This window comes from Castor canadensis, chromosome X (genome assembly GCF_047511655.1).
Source record: "Castor canadensis chromosome X, mCasCan1.hap1v2, whole genome shotgun sequence".
NCBI classification, from domain to species: domain Eukaryota; kingdom Metazoa; phylum Chordata; class Mammalia; order Rodentia; family Castoridae; genus Castor; species Castor canadensis.
Window position 1 is genome coordinate 30,891,808 of NC_133405.1, and position 23,877 is coordinate 30,915,684.

A 23,877-nucleotide genomic window follows, 5' to 3' on the forward strand; every position below is an offset into this window, starting at 1 on the left:
TATCTAATTAAATAAGCTTCTCGGTATGGTGGCACACGTCTGTTACCTTAGTACGTGGGAGGCAGAGGATGAGAGAATCCAAGTTTGAGGCCAGCCTGAGCTACATAGCAAGACCCTGCCTCAAAAAGAAAACCTAAATAAACAAATCTCCTTCCCTGGTGTCCGACAAAAACTACACTATTTTCACAATAATACTATATTGCTTTTAAAAGACTAAAAATCCATTTGCAGATGTAACAAGATCTTGAAACCAAAGAGAAATTCTAAGACTAACATTCTGTAGATTTAGGCAATATAAACACATTATCAAGAAGATTAATTTTTGAAGAAAATACCTATGAACCAGTAAGTCTTTAGCTTCCATAAACTGCTTAGTATTTATAAAAATTAAGGAAATACTACTCCTAGAAGTACAATGTTTAAACTTTCAATTCATAAACAGAAAAAGCAGTCCTGGTTAATTCAGCTACTAAAGACAAAGATTATCATTATGGGCAAAGTTTTAAAATCCCTATGTTCTAGTAGCTGGTACATTAAACTCAATTAGAAAATGATTTGGTAGGAATTTTGGACTATCACTAGAGAGATCTTGGTCATGAACATGGTAATCCCCAAAACATACCAGGACATAAGACAATCTAAAAGAGGCTGATTAATGATCTTCAATTAATATAACCAATAGCTTTATCAGTTTGTCTGATTTATAAAATCTTTCAATGTTCAGTCACCAATTTTTAGAATACGGATAATCAAATTGTGCCCATCATTACATGTGAACAATTTTAATCAAAAATCCTAAATTGAGCAGAACATATCAATAATGTTTCATTGAATATACATCAAACTAGAAACAGAACTGCTTTTTTTTAAAGGTACATATTCATATATAGTAGTCTAGAAACAAGACTTCATTGAAGTAGTGCTCTTATTAAAGTTATAAGAAGTTTGCTTAAAACAGTAAATGTTATTTAATCTACTAAAAATACAGCTAAATACCACATACCTTTGTAGAGCTGCTTTCAGTTATCTTAGCAAGCTGCCAAAGGATTACATAGTGAGTACACTGCAATGCGTGAATAACAATCTGCAGGGGAAAAAAGAGACAGAGAATGAATACAGGCACAAGCCTTAACTCTCAAAGTTAAATAAGTAACTTGTAAGTAAATAAAAACCTGTTCAGGCATATCTCCATTTTCAATTCCGGTTTTCAGAAGTTTGTAATTACAAGCAAACAAATCCCACTTTGAAAGATCATGGGCACTGTAAAAACAAAGAATTAAGTTACATTAAAAATAAAATTAATAATTATAAGTGTTGTGGACTTGAGTTTTAACAGAATGCTTCTAAAGTAAATACAGAAAACATCTTACCATGCCACAACAAAAGTAAGTATCTTTTAAAAGAGTATTAATTTTTCACTCATTCCCCAATTCAAACATGACATTACACAGGCAGTTTCTTCTGAAAAGCTTAAAAAAAACCCAGCAAAGAATTTGAAAACATTATAATCCATAATACACGCAAGTTGATTGCTACAGTTTTAAGAAGTCAGAAACTTAAAGATTTATCTTACTTATGAAAAGCAGTGATCCTCTTCAATGTTGACAATACCTGGTAGGCATCATCTTCATCAGGTTCTTCACCCTATGAATATTATACATTAAGAACCACTAAAGTGAAAACCCCTAGGCTATCAAAATGGTGATATTACCTGGAGAAATTAATAATAACATAATGAAAATCACAAATAAACTATCATTCAATATCTAGATCGGGTCAAATTTAAGGCAATATGGCTGTGCCAACACAAGGTTGTTGTTATCACAGGTACATGAAGCCCCAAAACAGAAAAGTGAAATGGCATTTTTCTCCCTTTTTCTATTAAGTAATGTTGGCACAAAACTATGAAGACATCTACTATTTCACAGTAATAAATGCACAATGACAATAAGGAAAAATACATTAGGTTACAAGCAAATCATAGAACACAACCCCTAAAAAACAAAACCTAGGTAAACTAAACAGGGTTATGTTGAGAAAGATGCATCAAATCAATGACAAATAAACGGGGGGAAAGACTCGGAATAATGACTAGATGTGATACTCCATGTTAAGAAATCAACATTTGTTCATGTACTTTCCAATATAGGGTAACAAAACTTTTGAAAAATGTTTATGAGTCTTACTACATGAAACATAAAATTGCTTAAACACTACTGAACCTAGGTCTCTCAAAATCACACTCAGTTGTTTTTAATATTTTTCTTCAAAGTAATTAAATTGAATGACAAAACCACTGCTTGACACTAAATTAACTCGTCTTAATCACAATCATATACAACCAAGAGTAGAACCATTATAGCTTTTAACTAAGAATGTGTAATTATACATCAACATATTTGCACAATCCTCAAATAAAACTTAAAGAACCCTAGAATAACATTATACCAAGTAAGTTATATAATTTAGTAAAATAAGAATAACATCAAATTACAAAGTCTGTATGATTTTTTTGTACCATGAATGACAAAGGTGATATGGGAAAGGCTAAAGGCAATTTAAATTACATTTTACAATTACACCTTTTAATTTTATTGAAATAAATTAAAAGGTACAGATATATTTCCAGAGAAAACTCACAATAAAAATACAAGTATGTCTGAGTGCACTAAGCCTTTCTGAAGATATAATAGGACAACATAAAAGTTCAAAACCAAGAGTGGCCATAGCAGCAACTAATTGAGGCCCTATATTATCAAGAGACAACAGTGCCATTTCCCTCACTTATACTGCCTAACCCCCTACTTGGTCTCAGCCTACCTCTACCTTTCTGTTCTATTAACACCTTATTTGCTAAGAACCTCTTTTTTTTTTAACTAAAGTCAGAAAACTGTCCATTTCATTTATTTAAGCAAAAGATGCTAGTTTTGTTTTCACTATCTCAAAGTCATTGGTTCTTACCACTTTCCTATTGTTGGAGGAGTAATAGTAGACTTAAAAACTTAAACATATTTTATTTCACAACACTACCAGACCATCACCAGAAATAATATTTTGGTGACTGAAGGGGAAGGGCCCAAAAATATGTATATACCTCTTGCAGAAAATCTTCAAGAAGCCGGTTAAATTTATCTGCCAATTCATCTATCAGTTGACTCCTTGAAATATCTACTCGGTTGAAGATTGTGAACTCTTCATTACAGAGTGCATGGTAAGTTTTAGAACATGCTTCCAAAACATCTGTATCTGTGTGCTTCTCTACAATATTTCGGATCTGGCGCAGTAAGGCATCCAAATGCTATGAAATAAAATTTCTTTCATTAAAACCAAGGGCAGGGGTATAGCTCAGTGTTATAGTACGGGTGTAGCACTTGCAAGGCCTCACTAAGGTATATATGATAAGCATAAAGTGACTATCCTACCATACCACTGACAGAGAAAATTTTCAAATATTGTAATTTTATTACATAGGGAATACATTTTAAAGTATTTTTCTAGTCATTGTAAACAAATACACTGATCCACTCGTATTTATTTCCTTAACTTTAATGGAAATTGTATTACCTATCTTAAAGGGCTTTGGTAAGACTGTTAATGCATATAAAGAGCTTATACTAGTTCTTAGAATATATTAAACATGGTCTATAAATAGTAACTGATTTCTTTTTATAATTATTATTATTGAGTGACCTGTGGCAAATTTCTATAAATGACCAGTGATAGACTCATATTTCTAAAAATGAAGGTATAGCGATGAGCATAAAGCAAAGAGGAAGCCACATTAGAACAGTCACTAAATCCAGATGCTCTGAAATACAGAAGACAGGGATGACAAAGTGGCTCAAGTGGTAGCAAGTGTGAGGCCCTAAGTTCAATCCTTCATACTGTCATATACATATAAGATGATTTAAGTTTCTGCTCATATTACAAAAACATTTCAAAAACTATAAACCAACAGTATCATGGGATGAATAAACTAACATTTTCTCTTCAAAGTCTTTTATTCACAAAAAACACTTTACCTTTTCTAATCGTCCAGTGGTATATATTTCCAAATCAAAGTACTGAGGCAACTGCAACAAGTTAGTCACCTTTTCTGCATCTACAGAGTACTTAAAAAAAAAAAGATCATGATAAAAATTCACAATAATGCTAGGTAAGCCTTAGAATGTTTGAGTCTTTTTTTTTAAAAAAAACTGTGATTTCTTAGGGATACTATGTTACTGACATAAACTTACTTTTGCTAATAACTGAGGAAGAGCCACAGCAAAAAGTTCAGTGATTTTTGTCCTGTCATCCAACTGGGTCTTCTTCTCCTTGGCTGTCAGCACCTAAGTAACATGAAGACATTTATAAACATCTACTAAAGCTATTAAGACTGGTATGTACGTGAGTTTACACATATAAAATAAGAAAGCTGTATTTAAGCTGATGGGTACAAAAAAGTTTGAACAACAGTCTTCCTATGCCCAAACTGACCTAAAACTTGTGATCTAACTGCCTCAGCTTCCTGGGGGATTATAGGCATAGACCACCACAATCCAGCCAAAAATTCCTACTATAAAACATTAACCCTTAAAAGTGACACAAAAGAGAGTAACTTACTCATTAAATTAAAAAAAAAAAAAAAAAAAAAAAAAAACACCAGAAATAAAAACAAAAAAGTGAACAGTCCTAGTGGGAAAATCAATACTCTATGCTACCAAGCAACAATACCTTTGGAGAAGAACAGGAAATGTGGTTTTGGAGGTTATATAATAATGAAATTGAGCAGCATTTCAACTTATTCTGGGCTGTGGACCATGAAACATGGTTTATGAATTCAAAATAGTCAGTTGCTAACATGAATTAGAAAAACAGAAAGAAAACATGTTTTTGAAATACAGAAGTAGGGGCCAGACGCCAGTGACCCATGCCTATAATCCTAGCTACTTGTGAAGCTGAGATTGGGAGGATCGTGGTTCAAGACCTGCCTGGGTCAAAGTTCATGAGACCTAGTCTCCAAAATAACCAGAGCAAAAAAACAAAGTGGAGGTGTAGCTCAAAGAGCAGAACACTTGCTTTGCAAGCAAGAAGCCAGAGTTCACACTGAAAACAAAGAAAGGGGAGAGAGGGATGGAGAGAAGGAGAGAGGGAGGGAGGGAGGGAGGGAGGGAGGGAGAGACAGAGAGGGAGAGAAGGAGGGAGGGAGGGAGGAGGAAGGAAGGAAGGAAAAGGTGATAGCTCAGCAGAGAGCACATGCAATATCCTGGGTTTGATGTAATGAACAGTAAAAATTATTTTAGAAAAATTAAATAACTTAAAAAATGGAACAAAACAAAATATAGAGAATATATCATGTAAGTTTCAGTATTATCTGGGGAAAACTTGTTTCATTTATACAGAAGTACACATATATTTGTGTATGCTAAGCCACAATATGAAAATGTGTTTCTGTGTTTCACAGTCACATTTGAATGTCAGTATAACTCTTACTACAAACTGCAAATACATGTAAACTTTGTAATAATGCATTAAAATTTGATATCTAGAAATGGAAATTGCCCCATTTAATTGAATATTTATCTTCATTTTATTTCTAGTTTTGTATTATTAGAAAAAGAAAACAAATCTATTTTAAAAATCCCAAAACAACACACCATTATAAAAGTCACATACTAGTTTGAGTCTTGAACACAGAGACTGTAGTTACTGTTGTCTCATGTAAAAGACAAAGTATCTTATGGAAAGAATTCAAATTTCTTAAATTGCTAAGACTTTAAAAATTATTTCTAGCACATGCATATAAGTACAGGTAATCAGAAAAATAAAATTTAAGAATCCAAAATGTTCCATACTTTTTCAAAATATGATTTTTTTTAAGATACTAAAAAAAAAAAAAAAAAAAAACCAGAGATTTAGTATTGAAAATATACTGGTATACCCTTTTTCCTGTCCCTCTTCCAACAGGAGGATGACATTCAGCTGCTTGTCTAATAGTACAAAGCATTATTTCAATCAGAGCACTTTCTTGTCTGTCTGTTAATGCTAAAAAAAAAAAAAAGAAAGAAAATTAATCTATGTTTTTTTCTATCTATATTCCACTTCCAACTGTTATATAAGTTTCTTCTGCCTATGAACAGAAACTGACCTAATGTACTAAAGAATATTCCCATTAATTATCACACAAAAAATAAAAACACATTAAAACTTCTAAGCCCCTCAGCATCCCCACAGTGTTCACCGCTTATCCACACATATCAGCAAAGAAGTATGAACCAAGATACAAAAAAATAAAATTTTGACAGCAATTATTTCTTTACACATTGTAATATTCATATGAAAACTCAGATGTAGAATGTAAAGCATGTGCGAGTCCTTGGGTTTGATTCCCAGCACTGCAGTGTTTTGTGTGTGTGTGTGTGTGTGTGTGATTTTTTTTTTAACAATAACAAATGAGATGAGTAAAAAAATCTATTTTCAAAATATTCTAGACAACAAAAATAGCTAATTAAATATCCTTACCTTCCTCACCACTAAGTGGCTCCTCTAGTAACAAGCTATTCATACATTCCCAGTCTTTCAGCAGTTCAGTAGCACAGTCCCACATGCTATCCACAAGGTATGCTGCATGCTCGTGTAACTAAAATTTAAAAAAAGCAATGTGCTCTGAGTTAAGTAGCATTACTTGCCCTAACTCAATAGAATAGTAGCTTAGTTGGCACCATGTACAAACTCAATAGAAAAGAAACTGTCTTAGATTGCTGGGTATAAGTTATATTTTTTACAGTAATATTTAATATTTAATAAATCACTAAATATTTTTCACAGTAATCATTAAAACATTAACATGAAAATTATTTTGAAAAATATTACATGCATTTGGGGGTTAATAAAATAGTGTGACCATCTTTAAAGAAAGAACTTATTTATTCTGATCAGAAAAATCATATGCATACTTACTTATTAAAGATTATATGCTTACTTGGACCTAATATTACATCAGTTAACTTCTCTCAATTCTTAGATATACTATGATTTTATTTTAACTAAATCAGAGTGAAAAGAATTAATTACAACATAAAATAAAATTTTACTTATCAATTCAACTTACAAGTAAATCATTCTCTTCACTCTGTGAAGTCTAAAAGGGTATACACCTTTCCAACTTGTTTGAGGGGTTGAGCATAACCATGACACCAAAACTTCTTAAGGACCTCACAAATTTTTAAAAATTTTATAGACTATTATTTTTCATGAGCATAGACGTAATATCCTCAAAAACTGTCCAAATACTCTCAGCAATGTATATAAAAGGATCATGACCATGCAGGGTTTACCACAGAAATGCAAGGTTGGTTCAACATTAAAAACATTAACATAATGAAGAGATAAAACAACAAAACCCAATATCTCAAGGAATATAGAAAAGGCATTTCAGCAAATTCAGTATCAATTCATGTAGAGCCTCCTAGCAACACAAGAAATAGGAGAAATCTTCCTCAAGCTGATAAAGAGTTTACATTAACAACCAATATCTTACACAACATAATTGAGGTTAAAATTTGGATAACACCCTCCTAAGATTAGGAACAATTCAATGATGTCTACCCATAACTTTTATCCAATATTCTACTGGAGGTCTCAGCCAGTTCAAAAAGGCAGGAAAAATAAATAAATGTTGAAAAGGAAGAAGTAATATGTTTATTTGCAAATAACCTGACTGTATATTGTAAAAAATCCTTACAAACCTATTGAAGAACTATTAAAATAAGTGAATTTAGCAAAGCTGTAGGATAAGAGGTCAGTACTCAAAAATCAGATTTCTATATGCAAAACAATTAGAAAATTAAGAGGCAATAAAACAATACATAATATGAACACCAAAATGAATGTAACTCTCAAAAATAGTTAACAGATTTGCAACTTAAGGGAGACCAACATAAAACCACATCTACAATGATATTAATTGCAGACATGAACACTGGAGAACATACAATGTACTAAGTCTATGCTATGCATGGATTATCTCAATGTTACCTGAGAAATTATTACCCACATTACTAGTAGGAAAGTGAAACTTAGAAGAGTAAGTAACTTAGGCAAGGTTACACAACTAGTAAGCACGAGTCCAATTGATAATCAGGATTTTTTAACTCCAGAACTCATATTGCAAAACCTATACACAAATCCCATTGTTTGAACATCTTAATAAATTTTTTTTAAATTCTAAATTTTAATTTTAGAAAGAGTAGATTACTATATTCAAAACTATATGGCAGATTTAGTATGTACATCATTTTTAAAACTTCTCAAAAATTCTTTGAACATAAGTATAAAATATAAAACGTGAACTAACCTCACTTTCTAGAAAGAAAAAAACCAATGTCTTAACGAGATTGGCATTTGGACCTTGTCTTCCCCTTCTTTTCATCATTCCATCCTCTTCTGGATCTCTACGACTGAAGAGTCTATGAACAAAGAAAAATACTTACTTTAAAACAAAAAATGTATTTGCTAATAAAAAAAATTAACTATATTGCGTATTTAAGCACCTAACAAAGGAATGATAGGGAACTGGGTAGATACAAAATTGTGAAGCATCAAACCATCAAAACAAATAATTATTTTAAACCTTTTCCATTCCACTTGCTGGTTTTTTTTAAGCCCTTTTAAACTGACATCTCAAGCTAAGCATACTGAGTTATTTTATACACCTATATCCTTTCATAAAATACATTGACTCACCTATGATATTCATGCACAAGTATCTATGACTCATGTTTTTCTCTAAAATGCAACACACCATATCCTTGCAACATTACTCAGTACCCTTTTTCTATGGATAGAAAGGCTGGTTTTCCTCAGAAACAACAAAGGAGAAATATCACTGCATAACAAATGATAGAAAATTATAAGGTAGATGTTTTCTACCAACTATTTTTTCTAACAAATACTATACCACAAATGGGCACTTTTATTAACTCTTACCAACAGATAATAGTTTAGTCTATGTGGTACAAAATGTTCTTCTCAAAAGGCATTATGTAAAATTTGCTGTTTTCTGTGATCAGATATTTACACTACCATCCATATCACCTAATATGAAATATTAAAAAGTACCATAAAGTAAAGAAACCACCTAGGAGGCAGAGATCAGAAGGATCACAGTTCAAAGCCAGCCCAGGCAAATAGTTCCTGAGACCCTATCTCAAAAAAAAAAAACTCTTCACAAAAAAGGGCTGGTGGAGTGGCTCAAAGTATAGGCCCTGAGTGCAAACTCCAGAACCCTATTAAAAAAAGTAAAGAAACTATATGATTCTTATGTCAACCTAATATTTTCTTAAGCAAAGGAAAGAGAAGCTTAAAATTAAAGACTATAATATGTAGAAACTGAAGTACAGGGCAGTCTAAATATTATAATATGGTCAAGTAAACTTAAAGTATATCCACTATCAGAGGTAGAATGCTTGCCTATTATGGTTGAGCATGAATTCAATCCCAAGCAGTTAAAAAAAAAAACAGGTATATATCCTTAAAAGATATGGGTATATTTCCCTTTAAAGATTTAACTAACGGAGTATAAAAAAAGTATTCCTTTTAAAGTCATGGGTACAGTCCACTTTAAAGATCTAACTTAAAGGAATTAAAACAATTGTATGGCAAGTCGATTTTTAGTTTTTTGAGGAGACTCCATAGTGTTTTCCACAGTGTTTGTACTAATTTATATTCTGACCAGCAGTGTATGAACCAGGTTCACATACAAAAGTCACATGTCTTCTCTCAGATGTGGGATACAGACCTAATACAAATGCAGCAATATTATGAAAAACAAGTCACACCAAGGGGAGGTCACATACAAAAGGGAGAAGAAGGAAGTTAAGGTGGATATGGTTGATACAAAAATGAATATATAGTTTTTAAACTGTTTGAGACAACCATAAGAAAGGTACTAAGGTAGAAAGAAGAAAAACAGAGATGAACCAAACTGGGCTGTAATTCATATATACATGGAAGTGACACAAGGAAGTTCCCTATGTAGCTATCCTTAACAGCAAAAATGTCATTTTTTTCCCCTTTCTTTTAGAAAATCACAGAACACGAGGGTGGAACAGGTCCAGCCTAGGGGATTAGTACCAGTGGTGAGGGGGGAGGAGATAGGGGTAGGAGGTGGAGAAAGGGTGTGGGACGGTAAATATAGTACAAATTCTATGTACACATGTATGTAAGTGGAAAAATGATACTTGAAGAATGGGGGGAAAGGAGGAATAAAGGACAATGATGGAGGGGGTGAATTCAAGTACGAAACATTTGATATATTATACGAACTTTAGTAAATGCCACAATGTACCCTCACCAAACACAATTAAAAAAAATTTTTTTTTTTAAAAATCAAAGTGACTGGAGAGGAGAAACCTAAACTTTTAAAGTAAATAATAAGGTGTAAAAAGCTTCAATTTGACCTCCACTGAGTAATTTTCCTAAAAAAAGTATATATATCTCCATCTCAAATGTATTACAATAAATTGTTATTATGCAAGTGTATATCAGAAAATGAGTAACAGAAATAGACTTACTTTTTATAGAGAAATTCCCCAGCTGCTACTGCTACTGGCCGGTGAGCTGAATAAACCAGATGATACACATTTTCACAATCTTCTGCAGTAAGAACTTCTTCACTACTCCTAATAAGAAATAAGCAATTACAAATTTTTTAGCAATATAATAATTCTAAGAACACTGAGAATCCAAAAAATAGTGCTCTCACATTTAAAAAATTTGAGTTTAATTTGAGGAACCCAGCGATGTCCACAAAAACACTCTCAAAGAAGAAATCTTGCAAAAAATCACTGAGAACGTCATGGAGAAGATATAGACACAGTTAACCAAAATGTACAAGATTCACTCAAGAAATTTAAAGACACCAAAAATAAAAAACATGAGAACACACAGAAACAAATAAATGAACTCACAGGTGCCCAAAATGAATACCAAAGTGAAACAGAGGACATTATAAAGAGATAAATGAATTAAAGATGAAAATAAAACATGACCAAAGATGGAAAACCTCAGAAGAAAGAATCAAACAGAAACACAAAACACAGTGGAAGGTCACTCCAGCAGACTAGAATAAGGGGAAGACAATCTCAGAACTCGAACATAAAATAGAAATTAAAAAAAAAAACTGAAGAAATGTTAGTCAAGCAACTCAAGAGTTATGAAAGGAATATGCAACAACTCAGCAACTCCATCAAAAGACCAATCCTGAGAATCATGGGCATTGAAGAAGGAGAAGAGGTATAAACCAAAGGGATATGTAACATAGTCAATAAAATAATAACAGAAAATTTCTCAAATCTCATATTAGCATAAAAACAACAAGCACAGAGAATAGAGAAAGAATACTGAAGGCTGTAAGAGAGAAAAAACAAATAACATAATCACAGAAACAAACCCTGGCTTAAGGTGAAAGGCTGGAAGATTTATCAAGCCAAAAACCCCTTAAAACAAACAGGAGTAGCAATACTTATATTTGACAAAGTAGATTTCAAATTTACAAATGAGATAAAGAAGAACACTTCATACTAATAAAAGGGGAAATACACCAAAAGGACGTAACAATTATCAACCTATATGCATGCAATGTCAGTGCACCCAATTTCATCAATCATACTCTAAAGGACTTAAAAGCACACATACACTTCAAGACAATGGTAGTGGGAGACTTTAATACCCCTCTATCATAAAGAGATAGGTCATCCAAACAAAAAATCAATAAAGAAATTATAGAACTAAATCACACCATAGATGAAATGGATCTAGCTGATGTCTACAGAATATTTCATCCAACTTCTGCAAAATATACATTCTTCTCAGCAGCCTATGGAACTTTCTTCAAAACTGATCACATCTTAGGGAACAAAGCAAGTCTCAGCAAATATAAGAAAACAGAAACAATCCCCTGCAATCTCTCTGATCACAATGCATTAAAACTAGAACTCAACATAAAAACAACTGCAGAAAATACACAAACAATTGGAAGCTGAATAACACACTGTTCAATGTAAGTAAGTAGGTTACTGAAGAATTAAGAGACGAAATCTAAAGGTTCCTGGAAGTTAATGAAAATGAAAACACGACCTACCAGAACCTATGGGACACAGCAAAGGGAGCCCTAAGAGGAAAGTTTATAGCCATGAGTGCATATATTAAAAGGACAGAAACAGCAGAAATAAATTACCTAATCATCTGAAACTCCTAGAAAAACAAGAACAAGCAAAACCCAAATCAAGCAGAAGGAGAGAAGTAATAAAAAATAAGGGCTAAAATTAATGAAATAGAGACCAAAAAAAAAAAAAGAAGAAGAAGAAGAAAAAAACCTTTTATACAAAGAATCAACGAAACAAAAAGCTGGTTCTTTGAAAAAATAAACAAGATTGACAAACCCCTGGCAAATCTGACTAAAATGAGGAGGGGAAAGACCCAAATTAGCAAAATTAGGAATGAAGAAGGGGAAAAAACAACAAACACGACAGAAATCCAAGGAATCAACAGAGACTACTTTGAGAACCTATATTCCAATAAATTTGAAAACCTTAAGAAACGGACAAATTTCTAGATACCTATGACCACCCAAAATTGAACCAAGAGGATATTAATCACCTGAATAGATCTGTAACACAAAATGAAATTGAAGCAGCAATAAAGACTCTCCCAAAAAAGAAAAGTCCAGGACCTTGATGGATTCTCTGCTGAATTCTATCAGACCTTTAAAGAAGAACTAATATCAACGCTCCTTAAACTTTTCCACAAAATAGCAAGGGAAGGAACACTGCCTGACTCATTTTATGAAGCTAGTATTACACTCATCCCAAAACCAGACAAAGACACCTCCAAAACGGAGAACTATAGGACAATTTCCTTAATGAACATCATGCAAAAATCCTAAACAAAATAATGGCAAATCAAATCCAACAACATATCAGAAGGATCATTCACAACCAATTTGGCTTCATCCCAGGGATGGAGGGGTGGTTTGACATATGCAAATCAATAAATGTAATACAGCACATTAATAGAAGCATAGACAAAAACCACTTGATCATCTCAATAGACCTAGAAAAGGCCTTTGATAAGATACAACACCACTTCATAATAAAACATCTAAGAAAACTAGGAATAGTAGGGATGTACCTCAACATTGTAAAGGCTATATATGACAAACCTATAGCCAACATCATACTTAATGGAGAAAAACTGAAACCATTTCCCTAAAATCAGGAATAAGACAAGGGTGCACACTCTGCCCCTCCTACTCAACAAAGTCCTGGAATTCCTAGTCAGCACAATAAGGCAAGAAGAAGTAATAAAAGGAATACAAATAGGTAAGGAAGAAGTCAAAATATCCCTATTTGTAGATGGCATAACCTTATACCTAAAAGTCCTGAAAAATTCCCCACAAAAATCTCTTAGACACAATAAACAGCTTCAGCAGTATAGCAGGATACAAAATCAACTTACAAAACTCAGTAGCCTTTCTAAACAACAATGAACAAACTGAGAAAGAATATATGAAAACAACTGCCTCAAAAAAAAATCAAATACCTAGGAGTAAACTTAACAAAGGATATGAATGACCTCTTCAAAGAGAACTACAAACCTCTGGAGAAAGAGACTGAGGAAAACTACAGAAGGTGGAAAGATCTCCCATGCTCACGGATTGGTAGAATCAACATAGTAAAAATGGCCATACTACCAAAAGCAATCTACATGTTCAACACAATTCCCATCAAAATCCCAATGACATTCATCACAGAGATTGAAAAATCTACCCTAAAATTCATTTGGAAACACAGAGACTGTGAATAGCCAAGGCAAAAAGAGCAATGCTGGAGGTATCATAATACCTGACTTCAAATTACACTACAGAGCCACAGCAATAAAAACAGCATGGTACTGGCACAAAAACAGGTATGGAGACCAGTGGAACAGAATAGAGGACCCAGATATGAATCCACACAACTATGCCTACTTTATTTTTGACAAAGGCACTAAAAATATATGATGGAGAAAAGACAGCTCTTCAACAAATACTGCTGGGAAAAGTGGTTATCTGCCTGCAGAAAACTGAAACTAGATCCGTTTCTATCACCCTGTACTAGTATGAACTCAAAGTGGATTAAGGACCTTAACATCAGACCTGAAACTCTGAAGTTAGTGCAGGAAAGAGCAGGGAATACTCTGAAAACAATAGGAATAGACAAAGAATTCCTCAAAGAACTCCAGCAGCCCAGCAACTACGAGAAAGGATGGACAAAGGGAATACATGAAATTACAAAGTCTCTGCACAACAAAAGAAATGGTCTCTAAACTGAAGAGACCACCCACAGAGTGGGAGAAAATCTTTGCTGGTTATACATCAGACAAAGGAATATACAGGAAGCTCAAAAAACGAAACTCTCCCAAAATCAATGAACCAATAAAGAAGTGGGCAACTGAACTAAACAGAACTTTTTCAAAGGAAGAAATCCAAATGGCCAAAAAACACATTAAAAAGTTTACCATACCTGGCCATAAATGAAATGCAAATCAAAAACACACTAAGATTCCACCTTAGTGAATAGCTATCATAAAACACCACCAACAACAAATGTTGGCAAGGATGCATGGAAAAAGAAACCCTTAGACACTATTGGAGGGAATGTAAAGAATTTGGAAAACAATATGGAGGCTTCTTAAAAAACTAGACATAGATCTGCCATGATCAAGCAATACCACTCCTAGGGATATACCCAAAGAAATACGACTCAGGTTATATGTACATAGAGGAAAATCAACATAAATGGCTATGCCAATTATCTTTAATACAACTATCAAAAATGTCAAGATGTCCACAGAGTGTTATGGAGGAGATAGGAAAGTAACTACAAATATGTGTAGAATACGATCAGTTTTTTATTTTTTCCAGTCTTTCAATATTTTGAACAAATGTATGTAATATTTATAATTTCTATACTGTATAAACATGTATAAAATAGAATAATAAAACACATTAAAAATGCTTTAAAAGGGAGGAGGGAATGGGAATAAGAGTAACAGAGGGATAAATTTGGCCTAAGTCCATTATATGCAATGATACTCCTTTGTTAATACACACTAATAAAAATAACCAAAGAAGTGTTTATAACTTTTAAATTCAATTAAAACATAAGGGAGCTAAGCATGATGATGCATGTCTATAACAATCTCAGCCCTCAGGAGGCTGAATGAGGCAATAAGATAGCAAGTATGAGGCTAGTCTGGGCTGCATGGTGAGACCCTGTCTATAAAAATAAAAATTAAAAAAAATTAATTGCCAAGAGAATGTCAATCAATGTAAAACTGCTACCTCTAGTAATTACTGCTATGTGGTCCACTACATATAAATAGGGATAATGGCCACTACCATTTCACAGGTTATTGTATTCAATGAGTCAATCTGTATAAAATATTTATATTGACTATTAGTTCAAATGCTAATTTAATTCTTCCTTATTAATAAACATGTCAATTGTTTTAAATTTTCTGTTACAAACAATATTGTGTTAGAGAATGTGGGCAAGTAAATTATGATAGGTATTGCCAAATTTTTTTCAAAGAGTTTAGATCAACTTAGTCTTCCTTCAGCAATGTACAATACAAGGGCCTATTTCTGCAAAGCCTTAACAACATAGTGTACTAACATTTATCTTCCCCAATGAAATAAGTTAAAAAAAAAGAAGGGGAGGGAAGGCTCATTTTAATGTACTTACTGCTGAGAATGGCATCTTTTCATATATTTAAGTCTGTATTTTCCTGAGACCTGATCCACAACTTTTTGCTTTTTCTATTAAGATTTCTGTTCCTTTCATTGATATACAGAAATTGATACCTTTCATGCAAATACTTCCCCAACCAGACATTTGTTTTCTGAGTTTACTCACAGTATTTTTTTTTATTTATTGGCAGCATTGGGGTTTGAACTTAGGGCCTCACGCATGCTAGGCAGGCACTCTTACCATATGAGTCACTCTACCAGCCCAGGGTCTACTCACACAGACACTAAGTTTTTTTATGACGTTAATTCATTTATCTTTTTTGTTGCTTCTGTTTTTGTTTTTGAGACAGGGTCTCACTATGTATCCCAGGTTAGCCTCAAACTTAAAATCCTCCTACCTGAACCTTCCAAGTGCTGCTATTGTAGTCATGCCCAACAGAAACCGGGCTCATTGATCTTTTTATGTCTAGGTTTTATGTCATGCTCTGGAACACCTGGCACGCTTGTTTTACATATAAAATAAAATTATTAAATTTTCCCATGCTTTCATTTAGTACTTCTAGGGATATACTTAGCAATATTTAAGTACATAAACCATCAGGAAATTATTTTTGAGTAAAGAATGAAATAGAAAAAAAAAAGAATGAAATAGGAATCCAATATTATTTTTTCCCTAAATTCAATCTAGTTGTCACAAATACATTTATTGACAGTATTTCTTACTGTGCAAATGCCACCCTCACCCTATACTAGAATCCTGGGAACATTTGCACTTGACTCTTTTTATTCAGCTTATCTATTCGTGCAACAAAACCAAAATTTTTAAATTACTATGGTTTTATCACATGATGTAAACCATATGGGATAGTCCTTACTCATTTTTGTTTAAAATAAGGATTCTGTTGGCTATTTTTTCCCCCCAGTGGTAGGGATCAAACCCATGGACTTGCACATGCTACCTAAGTATTCTACCACTAAGCTACATCCCCACCTCTGCTAGTTATACTACTAAATGGTGAATTTTCAATATGAATGTCGAAATTAGCTAGAAGTTATTTTTTAAAGAACCCCTGGCAGGGGGGAGAAATGACCCAAATATGTATGCACATATGAATAATAAAAAAATAAAAATTAAAGAAAAGACCCCCTTGCCATTATTATTTGGATCATCTTAATTGTACAGATTTAGGGAGATTATAAATTTTTAAATATTGAGTTTTCTTAAATAAACTTTCCAAATTAGTATCTTCTTTTACATCTCTTAGCTGCATTCTATTAACATTTTTTTTCTGAAACAGGGGTATCTCTATGTTGCCAGGTTGGCCTCCAACTCCTGGCATCAGCAACCCTATTGCCTCAGCTTCCTGAGTATCTGGAATTACAGAGGCATACCATAATGCCTGGCTTATTAGCATGCATAGGAAAATACACACACACACACACACACACACACAGAGCTATAGAAAGATGTGTATTCGCAAATATGTATGCATGGAAATAATAATATATTACTTATACATGTAAGTTTCTTCCTCATTCCAGGTATTTTTATAAAAGATTTGTACCATTTTGGAACAAGGGCACTGACACACCATTCAAGTGCTTGGTAAAAGATAGCACCTGATATTTTAGAAAACAGAAAATCATTGTTGGTGAAAATGTGGAGAAATCAGAACTCTTTGTACGTTGCTGTGGGAATGCAAAATGGCAGAACCATGGGAGAAAGAAGTATGATGTCTCCTCAATAAAACTAAATACTTGCCTAGGGATATACCTGAGTGGTAGAGTACATACTTAGTATGCATGAGGCCCTGCCCTGGGTTCAATTACTGGCACTACAAACAAATTAAGCACAGAATTACAATCTAGCAATTTCACTTCTGGATTGAAAAGAATTGAAAGCAAAGACATGGATACATGTCCACCTACGTTCAACTTCACATTATGCATAATAGCCAAAAGATGCAAACAGCCCACAGGGCCATTAACAGATGAATGGTTAAATAAAATGTGGTATATACATATAATAAAATATTACCAAGCTATAAAAATTCTGGTACATGCTACAAAATCATGTGGCCTCATGTGATGTGAAATAAGTGATATATGAAAGAACAAATACTGTTATGTTTCTACTTATTGAAATATCCAGAACAAGCAAATTCATATAGGTTGAAAATGGAATTGTTGTCACCAGAGTCTGGGAGATAGGGAGGAATGACGATAATGTTAAATTGGTAGTTTCAGTACAGATAGCGGAGATGGATAGTAGTGACAGTTACCTAACAATGAATATACTTAATGCCACTAAATTTGATGTTTGAAGTGGTCAAAATTGTTTTATGTTGTGTATATTTTGCTACACATTTTTGGAAAAGAGAAAATATGTATAACAATTTTTGCATTAATATGCAATAGTGATCTATCACATTAACACAGAATGTGTCTTAAGTTCAGCAGTGTAATAGTACAGCATTTCAACAGATGTTTAAAATCTGAAAATGGGACAATATGTATTTTTAATTCATTCAAATGTTATTTTATTTTGAGAGCACTGTTAAGCAGGAAGAAAACTCGCCAAGAGAATGGGAGCATATGCACTCCTAGCTCAGTTATAATTTCTCAGGTTCAATGGTTCCTTCTTCCTGTGTTTTATCAACTTTACATGAGAAAACATCAAAGCCAGGGCAGTGGTGCATGCCTATAGTCCCAAACTACTTGGAAGGCCAAAGCAGAAAACTTGCTACAGAGTATGAGATCAGCCTGTACAACATGGTGATACTCCCATCTGAAAATACTACTACTACTTAATAGTAATAATAAACTTATAGTTGTAAAACTATGATTTAAGTATTTAAAGTTTACATCAAAATTAATCTCAACCAGATGCTCAAGTGTATCATCTAAATATCGGAACAGCAGTAATATGCAACCGATACTTACTGTAAAACAAGAGTGAGTAATTTTATTGCTTGTACTGCAACATCATATTCTTTGTCAAGCGTCATAGACACAATTCTATCCTAAAAACAAAAAGATTAAAATATTTTAAAAGGAAAACAAGAAAAATATTTTCAAATTTTAAGTACTTTTTAATAGTTAATACTAACCTTGAATCGACTGGTAAATAGCTCCAGTTTGGAATTAAGCTCTTTATTATAATAAAGCCCTTGCAGTGCCGTAAGACATTTGAGTCTTACCTCACCTTGCTGAAAGAAACAAGAAGAGAAAATGAATTGAAACTCTGCATTTCTAACTTAAATATTCAAAGTGCATACATTTTTCTATTATAAAATTTCAATTATTAGGATTTCTTCAGAAACTGTCATCTTTGATTATGTTAAAAATAGAAATAACTACATATGTTTAAGACTAGATACTAAAGATTAAATCAGTGGCCAGGATGTAAAAATTTCAGGGAACTTTACATAATATAGACCAGGTTTTCATAGAGAAGAAAAGAATAAAGGAGACAGATTTATAGAGATGTGGTCTAAAGTACGTACATATGTCACTCACTCATTTTTCAGTGAGAATGGTAGACAGCCATGCCTGTGTGTAGATGGAGAAGCATTCTATGGGGCACATCTTACCTTATCATGCATAGTCCAACCAACATATTTTAAATAACTGTCATTAAGAAAGGCATCACTATACATCTTCATCCAAATGCCAATCTCTTCAATGCATATAGCTCGGATTTCAGCTATTGCATCCCTAGATGGAGGAATGAAAAATTATATATAATCATTTCCACTATGCCTATAGGACATATGGTTTATTCAAGAGATGCCAAGTATTTCTTATCTACTATAAATATGACATCTTAAGTATCACTGAGGATTAAGAAGTAGACTTGAAGCATGGCCCCAAAGTTGGCAAAGCTGAACTATCAGCACATAAATATTTAGAATTAAACAAAACTATAAACAAAACCCCAGCCTCACCTTTTACATTAAACCATATCCCACTCTTGGTTCATATCTGCTGGGATTGGTGTGCTAAGAAGATAGCAAGCATACTAGTCTACCTAGACCATCATTCTTCAGGTGAGAAATACTTACACATTATGATAAGGACAAGCAATACTAGGATTTGAACTTCAGACTAAATTATTTTTAACCTGTAAATTTCGTTTTTAGACAGTGGCTCACGATGTTTCCCAAGCTGGCTTCAAACTTCTGGGCTCAAGTGATCCTCCTGATAACTAGAATTACAAGTGCATGTCACTCCACCTACCACAGACTAAGTGATTTTAAATTCATAATATAGGTACTGGTGAGTTACTGAAGGCAGGAATAACATCATAAAAGGATGTTTTAGGAAAACTGCAATAATCAACAAGCATGAGTACCATGAGAGAACAGACTAAGGTAATGGTGACAACAGAATTATAAAGGTAAGCATGAATATGGGGTCATTATAAGAAATAAATGGATTCAGTAAGGGCCAAGTTGAAGAAATGAGGAAGTTGCTGAATTAAAATACTACCAAGGTACTCAGAAGATGGAGATCAGGTGGCCAGCCCAGGCAAATAGTTTGAGAGAGTCCATCTCAACCAATAGCTGGGTATGATGGCATAGACCTGTCATACCACCTACATGAGGCCCCCATCTCAATCAGTTGCTGGGCCTTGTGACATGCATGTGTAATTCCAGCTACAAGGGGAAGCACAAATAGGAATATCACAGTCCAGGAAAGCCAGGGCATAAAGCAAGACTCCCAGTACCACCAAAAAGAAAAATACCACCAACATTTAAGAAGTGGTTATAACAGAAATTATAATACAACTACCTATTTGTTTCTTCTGCTCAATCGAAACAGCAAAAGATTTAGCCAAGTTTTTCCAATGATATTGAAATGGAAGAGAGCAGTCAGAAGTCAGTATGTGAAGTTTACCAACACAGTACACACTAAAGCAATTAAGTATTTTGTATCCTGACTCTGAATAATAATACTAGCTTCCAGTCAGTAGCCTATAGCTCATGGCTATACCTACTTACTTGGGAGACTAAGTCTGGAAAGATCATAGTTTGAGGCCAGCTCAGACAAATACTTCAGGGGACCTCATCTCATCCAATAGCTGGGTACAGTGACACATGCCTGTCATCCCAAGTTATATGGGAAGCTGAGCTTAAGCAAGATCACAGTTCCAGGCCAACCCAGGCAAAAAAAGTTCATGAGACCCCATCTCAATAGAAAAACACTGTGTGTGGTGGTGCATGCCTATTATCTCAAATATAGTGGGAAGCATAAAATAGGAGGATCATGGTCCACAATAGCCCATGCAAGAGGCATGGCTGAAGCAGTACAGGACCTGCCTCTTAAACATGAAGCCCTGGGTTCAAACTTCAGTACTGGCTCCCAAAAAGGAAAAAATGTAGTAATCCATTGGCTGGACAGCTGTTAAGTTAAGCACAGCATTATCCCATTATTCAGATGGGAAGCATCAATTTCAGAGCAGATAAATATCTTGCCCAGAATATTGATCTCACTCTTTCTACTGATTTAGAAGACAAAACCACTAACTATCTAAAGTTTGAGAGTAATAATTATATAGTTCTACTTATGAAAAACTGTCCTGACTTACCGGTATCTATGTACAAACACTCCTTTAAATATTGCATTCATCATATTTTCTATTTCATCTTGATTTTCCTGAAGCTATAAAGAAGAACACACCATTTTTTAAATGACAAAGGAAGACAACTCAAAAATAACCAAAATCTAAAAGTTGGTACAAGTACTAAGAAATGCAAGTTTCTCCAGTATGTTGATGAGCACATCTGATTTTTATTCTACCACACAAAAATAACAAAGCAAAATTAAGTTGGGTATTAGATAGCTAATATAACATGATTTCTGAACTATATGACTTGGCTGTATTTGTCTAGTAGATTTATTTTTTTCTGATGCTCACAAATTTTCATTGTATAAAGAGAGAGAAATCTGTTTTGTGGTTTATTATTATGTGACATTTATTATATACCACATGTCTGTATCAAACACATGTAACAATTTTTCATTATCTTGATCTTTATAACCTGAAAAAAGTCATGTTAACTAGTGTATACTCAAAAAACAAAAGAAATTACGAGTAAAATAAAAAGTATCATTATTAAATTCTTTTTACATGACTGACCGGAAATAATCAAGTGAACATTTCCAACTTTGGTTAACTTGACGACTCACACACATTTTCCACTGGTAGTTTAAGAGTTAAGAAAATAATGTTTCATTTACTGAGGATCAACTAGCTTTTAGATTATGCTATGCACTTTTGCAAAATATATTATTTCTCTGCATTAATATGATCTTGCATTTCTAAATACAAGAATTTGTACTGAATATGATCATGTATTTTTAAAGCTAGCATGGACACGCAAATCTTAAATTCATTAAAAGTCCTTCAGTAGGCTTACAACCATAACTCTAGACTGGGGATGTAACCCAAGGATAGAACACTGTCCTCACATTAATGAGGGCCCTGGTTCTATCCCTAGACCACCAAAAAGAAAAGCACTTAACCCTATCCTAGAAATATTACTGTACTCTGTATTTTTACAGAAATTCTGAATTTTGATTTTAAAGTCCTTTTAACTTTCTACATTCATTCTATGTTAATCTGTCCTAGAGTAAGGCCATAATTTCATTGACAAAGACATGCTTTATATTCATCTAATAACTCAATCAGTGAAATTTATTAAGTAAATTAAGGTATAGAAGTATGAATACTAATTTCAAATTATATGAGAAAGATGAGGAATTTAAGGCATCGGGGGAAATACAAGGACTTTTCTTAATTTTCTTGAGTCAAGGTATTTTAAAAAGTTATTTGACTAGTTCAGAAATAATTAATTTAAAACTACAGCTTCTACTCCCCCAGCCCCAATCTTAAGATAGAAATAAATTTATGAATTAAGAGGACATCTAATTGAACTCAACTGCATTATTAATATTTGTGGAACATCAAACTTCACCTATGAGAAATAAAAGAAACACCTCCATTGCAAGATTACAAACTATTATGGCAATAGTGAAAGAAGAATTTCAATTAAAAATGTAGCATCAAAAGGTTTTATTTACTTTTATTTAGCATAATACTAAAATACATTTTTGTCATTCAAAGCTGAATTCAAAGTGATATCACATTAATTACAAAACCTCATTGCATCTTGACAATAAGATGAGTGTGGAAGATTCTAGAGGAAGATTACTAGAGAGACTGTAACACTTAACATTAATAATACGAAGTCTGAGACAACTTTCAAGATCGTCCTAGTGCACATAAAGCACAATATTCTTTAATACTAGTCTACACAGAAAATACACAACAAGGTATTATTGGCACAGATATTCAACAAAACATCAAGTTAGAGGCATAAATAATTTGAAATATACTACATAAAATTAAATCTTTCATGAGCCTGTTAAGTTTAGCTCAGTGGTAAAGCACAAACTTGGCATTCATAAGGCCTTGGATTCAAATAATCCCTTGCACCAAAAAAAAAAAAAATTTAAATCTTTCAAAAAACTTACCTGAGGGACTAACAAGTTATGATTAATGGTGGCTGAGTTGTTTACACATTAATATTCTAAATATTTAATATAAAAGCTTACCTCTTTCCTTTTTTGTAGCAATAGTTCTAGCCTCTCGTTGGCTCGTTTTCCAATCATTTTATTCCGTTCTGCCTCATATTGTCTTTGTGTATTATCCATATTAATGCTAAGATTTAGTGCCACATTCACCAAAGCTGTCATCAACTTCATAGCTATTTTTAAAAGAGTAAAATATTGAAATTAGTCTAAGAGATGCAAAATTTTTACAATTTAAGATCAAATTAAGAGAAATTAAGCAAAGAAAGGCTGTTCTGCTTCTAATAGAAAAGAAAAATAAGGCTGCTACAAATGACAACAGAAACAACAGAATACTTACTATATGTTAGTAAACTGCCTATGCTAAATACATTTCAAGGACTATATCAAAGGTAAGGGATGAGGAAAATGAAGCTCAGAGAGATTAGAACAAATTGGCCCCGGATTTAGTTCATATAAGTAGTTAAACGACAATTCAAACAATGTAATCCAACTCTAGACTATGC

General features: G+C 33.2%; 1 protein-coding gene across 4 annotated transcripts in view; it reads right to left on the reverse strand.

The window, feature by feature from the left end:
* Stag2 (STAG2 cohesin complex component) overlaps positions 1–23,877 on the reverse strand; it is a 131,719-nt gene that overhangs the window by 38,691 nt on the left and 69,151 nt on the right. For all 4 annotated transcript variants that reach the window (XM_074062583.1, XM_074062582.1, XM_074062584.1 and 1 more), the window contains 15 exons: positions 23,396–23,547; positions 21,366–21,439; positions 19,369–19,492; positions 18,886–18,984; positions 18,719–18,798; positions 10,557–10,664; positions 8,339–8,450; positions 6,505–6,622; positions 5,924–6,027; positions 4,239–4,331; positions 4,023–4,112; positions 3,095–3,298; positions 1,574–1,644; positions 1,173–1,260; positions 1,004–1,084 (listed from right to left, as the gene is read on the reverse strand). In XM_074062583.1, the coding sequence (XP_073918684.1) occupies positions 1,004–1,084; positions 1,173–1,260; positions 1,574–1,644; positions 3,095–3,298; positions 4,023–4,112; positions 4,239–4,331; positions 5,924–6,027; positions 6,505–6,622; positions 8,339–8,450; positions 10,557–10,664; positions 18,719–18,798; positions 18,886–18,984; positions 19,369–19,492; positions 21,366–21,439; positions 23,396–23,547 (1,598 nt within the window). The remainder of the gene's footprint in view (positions 1–1,003; positions 1,085–1,172; positions 1,261–1,573; positions 1,645–3,094; positions 3,299–4,022; positions 4,113–4,238; positions 4,332–5,923; positions 6,028–6,504; positions 6,623–8,338; positions 8,451–10,556; positions 10,665–18,718; positions 18,799–18,885; positions 18,985–19,368; positions 19,493–21,365; positions 21,440–23,395; positions 23,548–23,877) is intronic.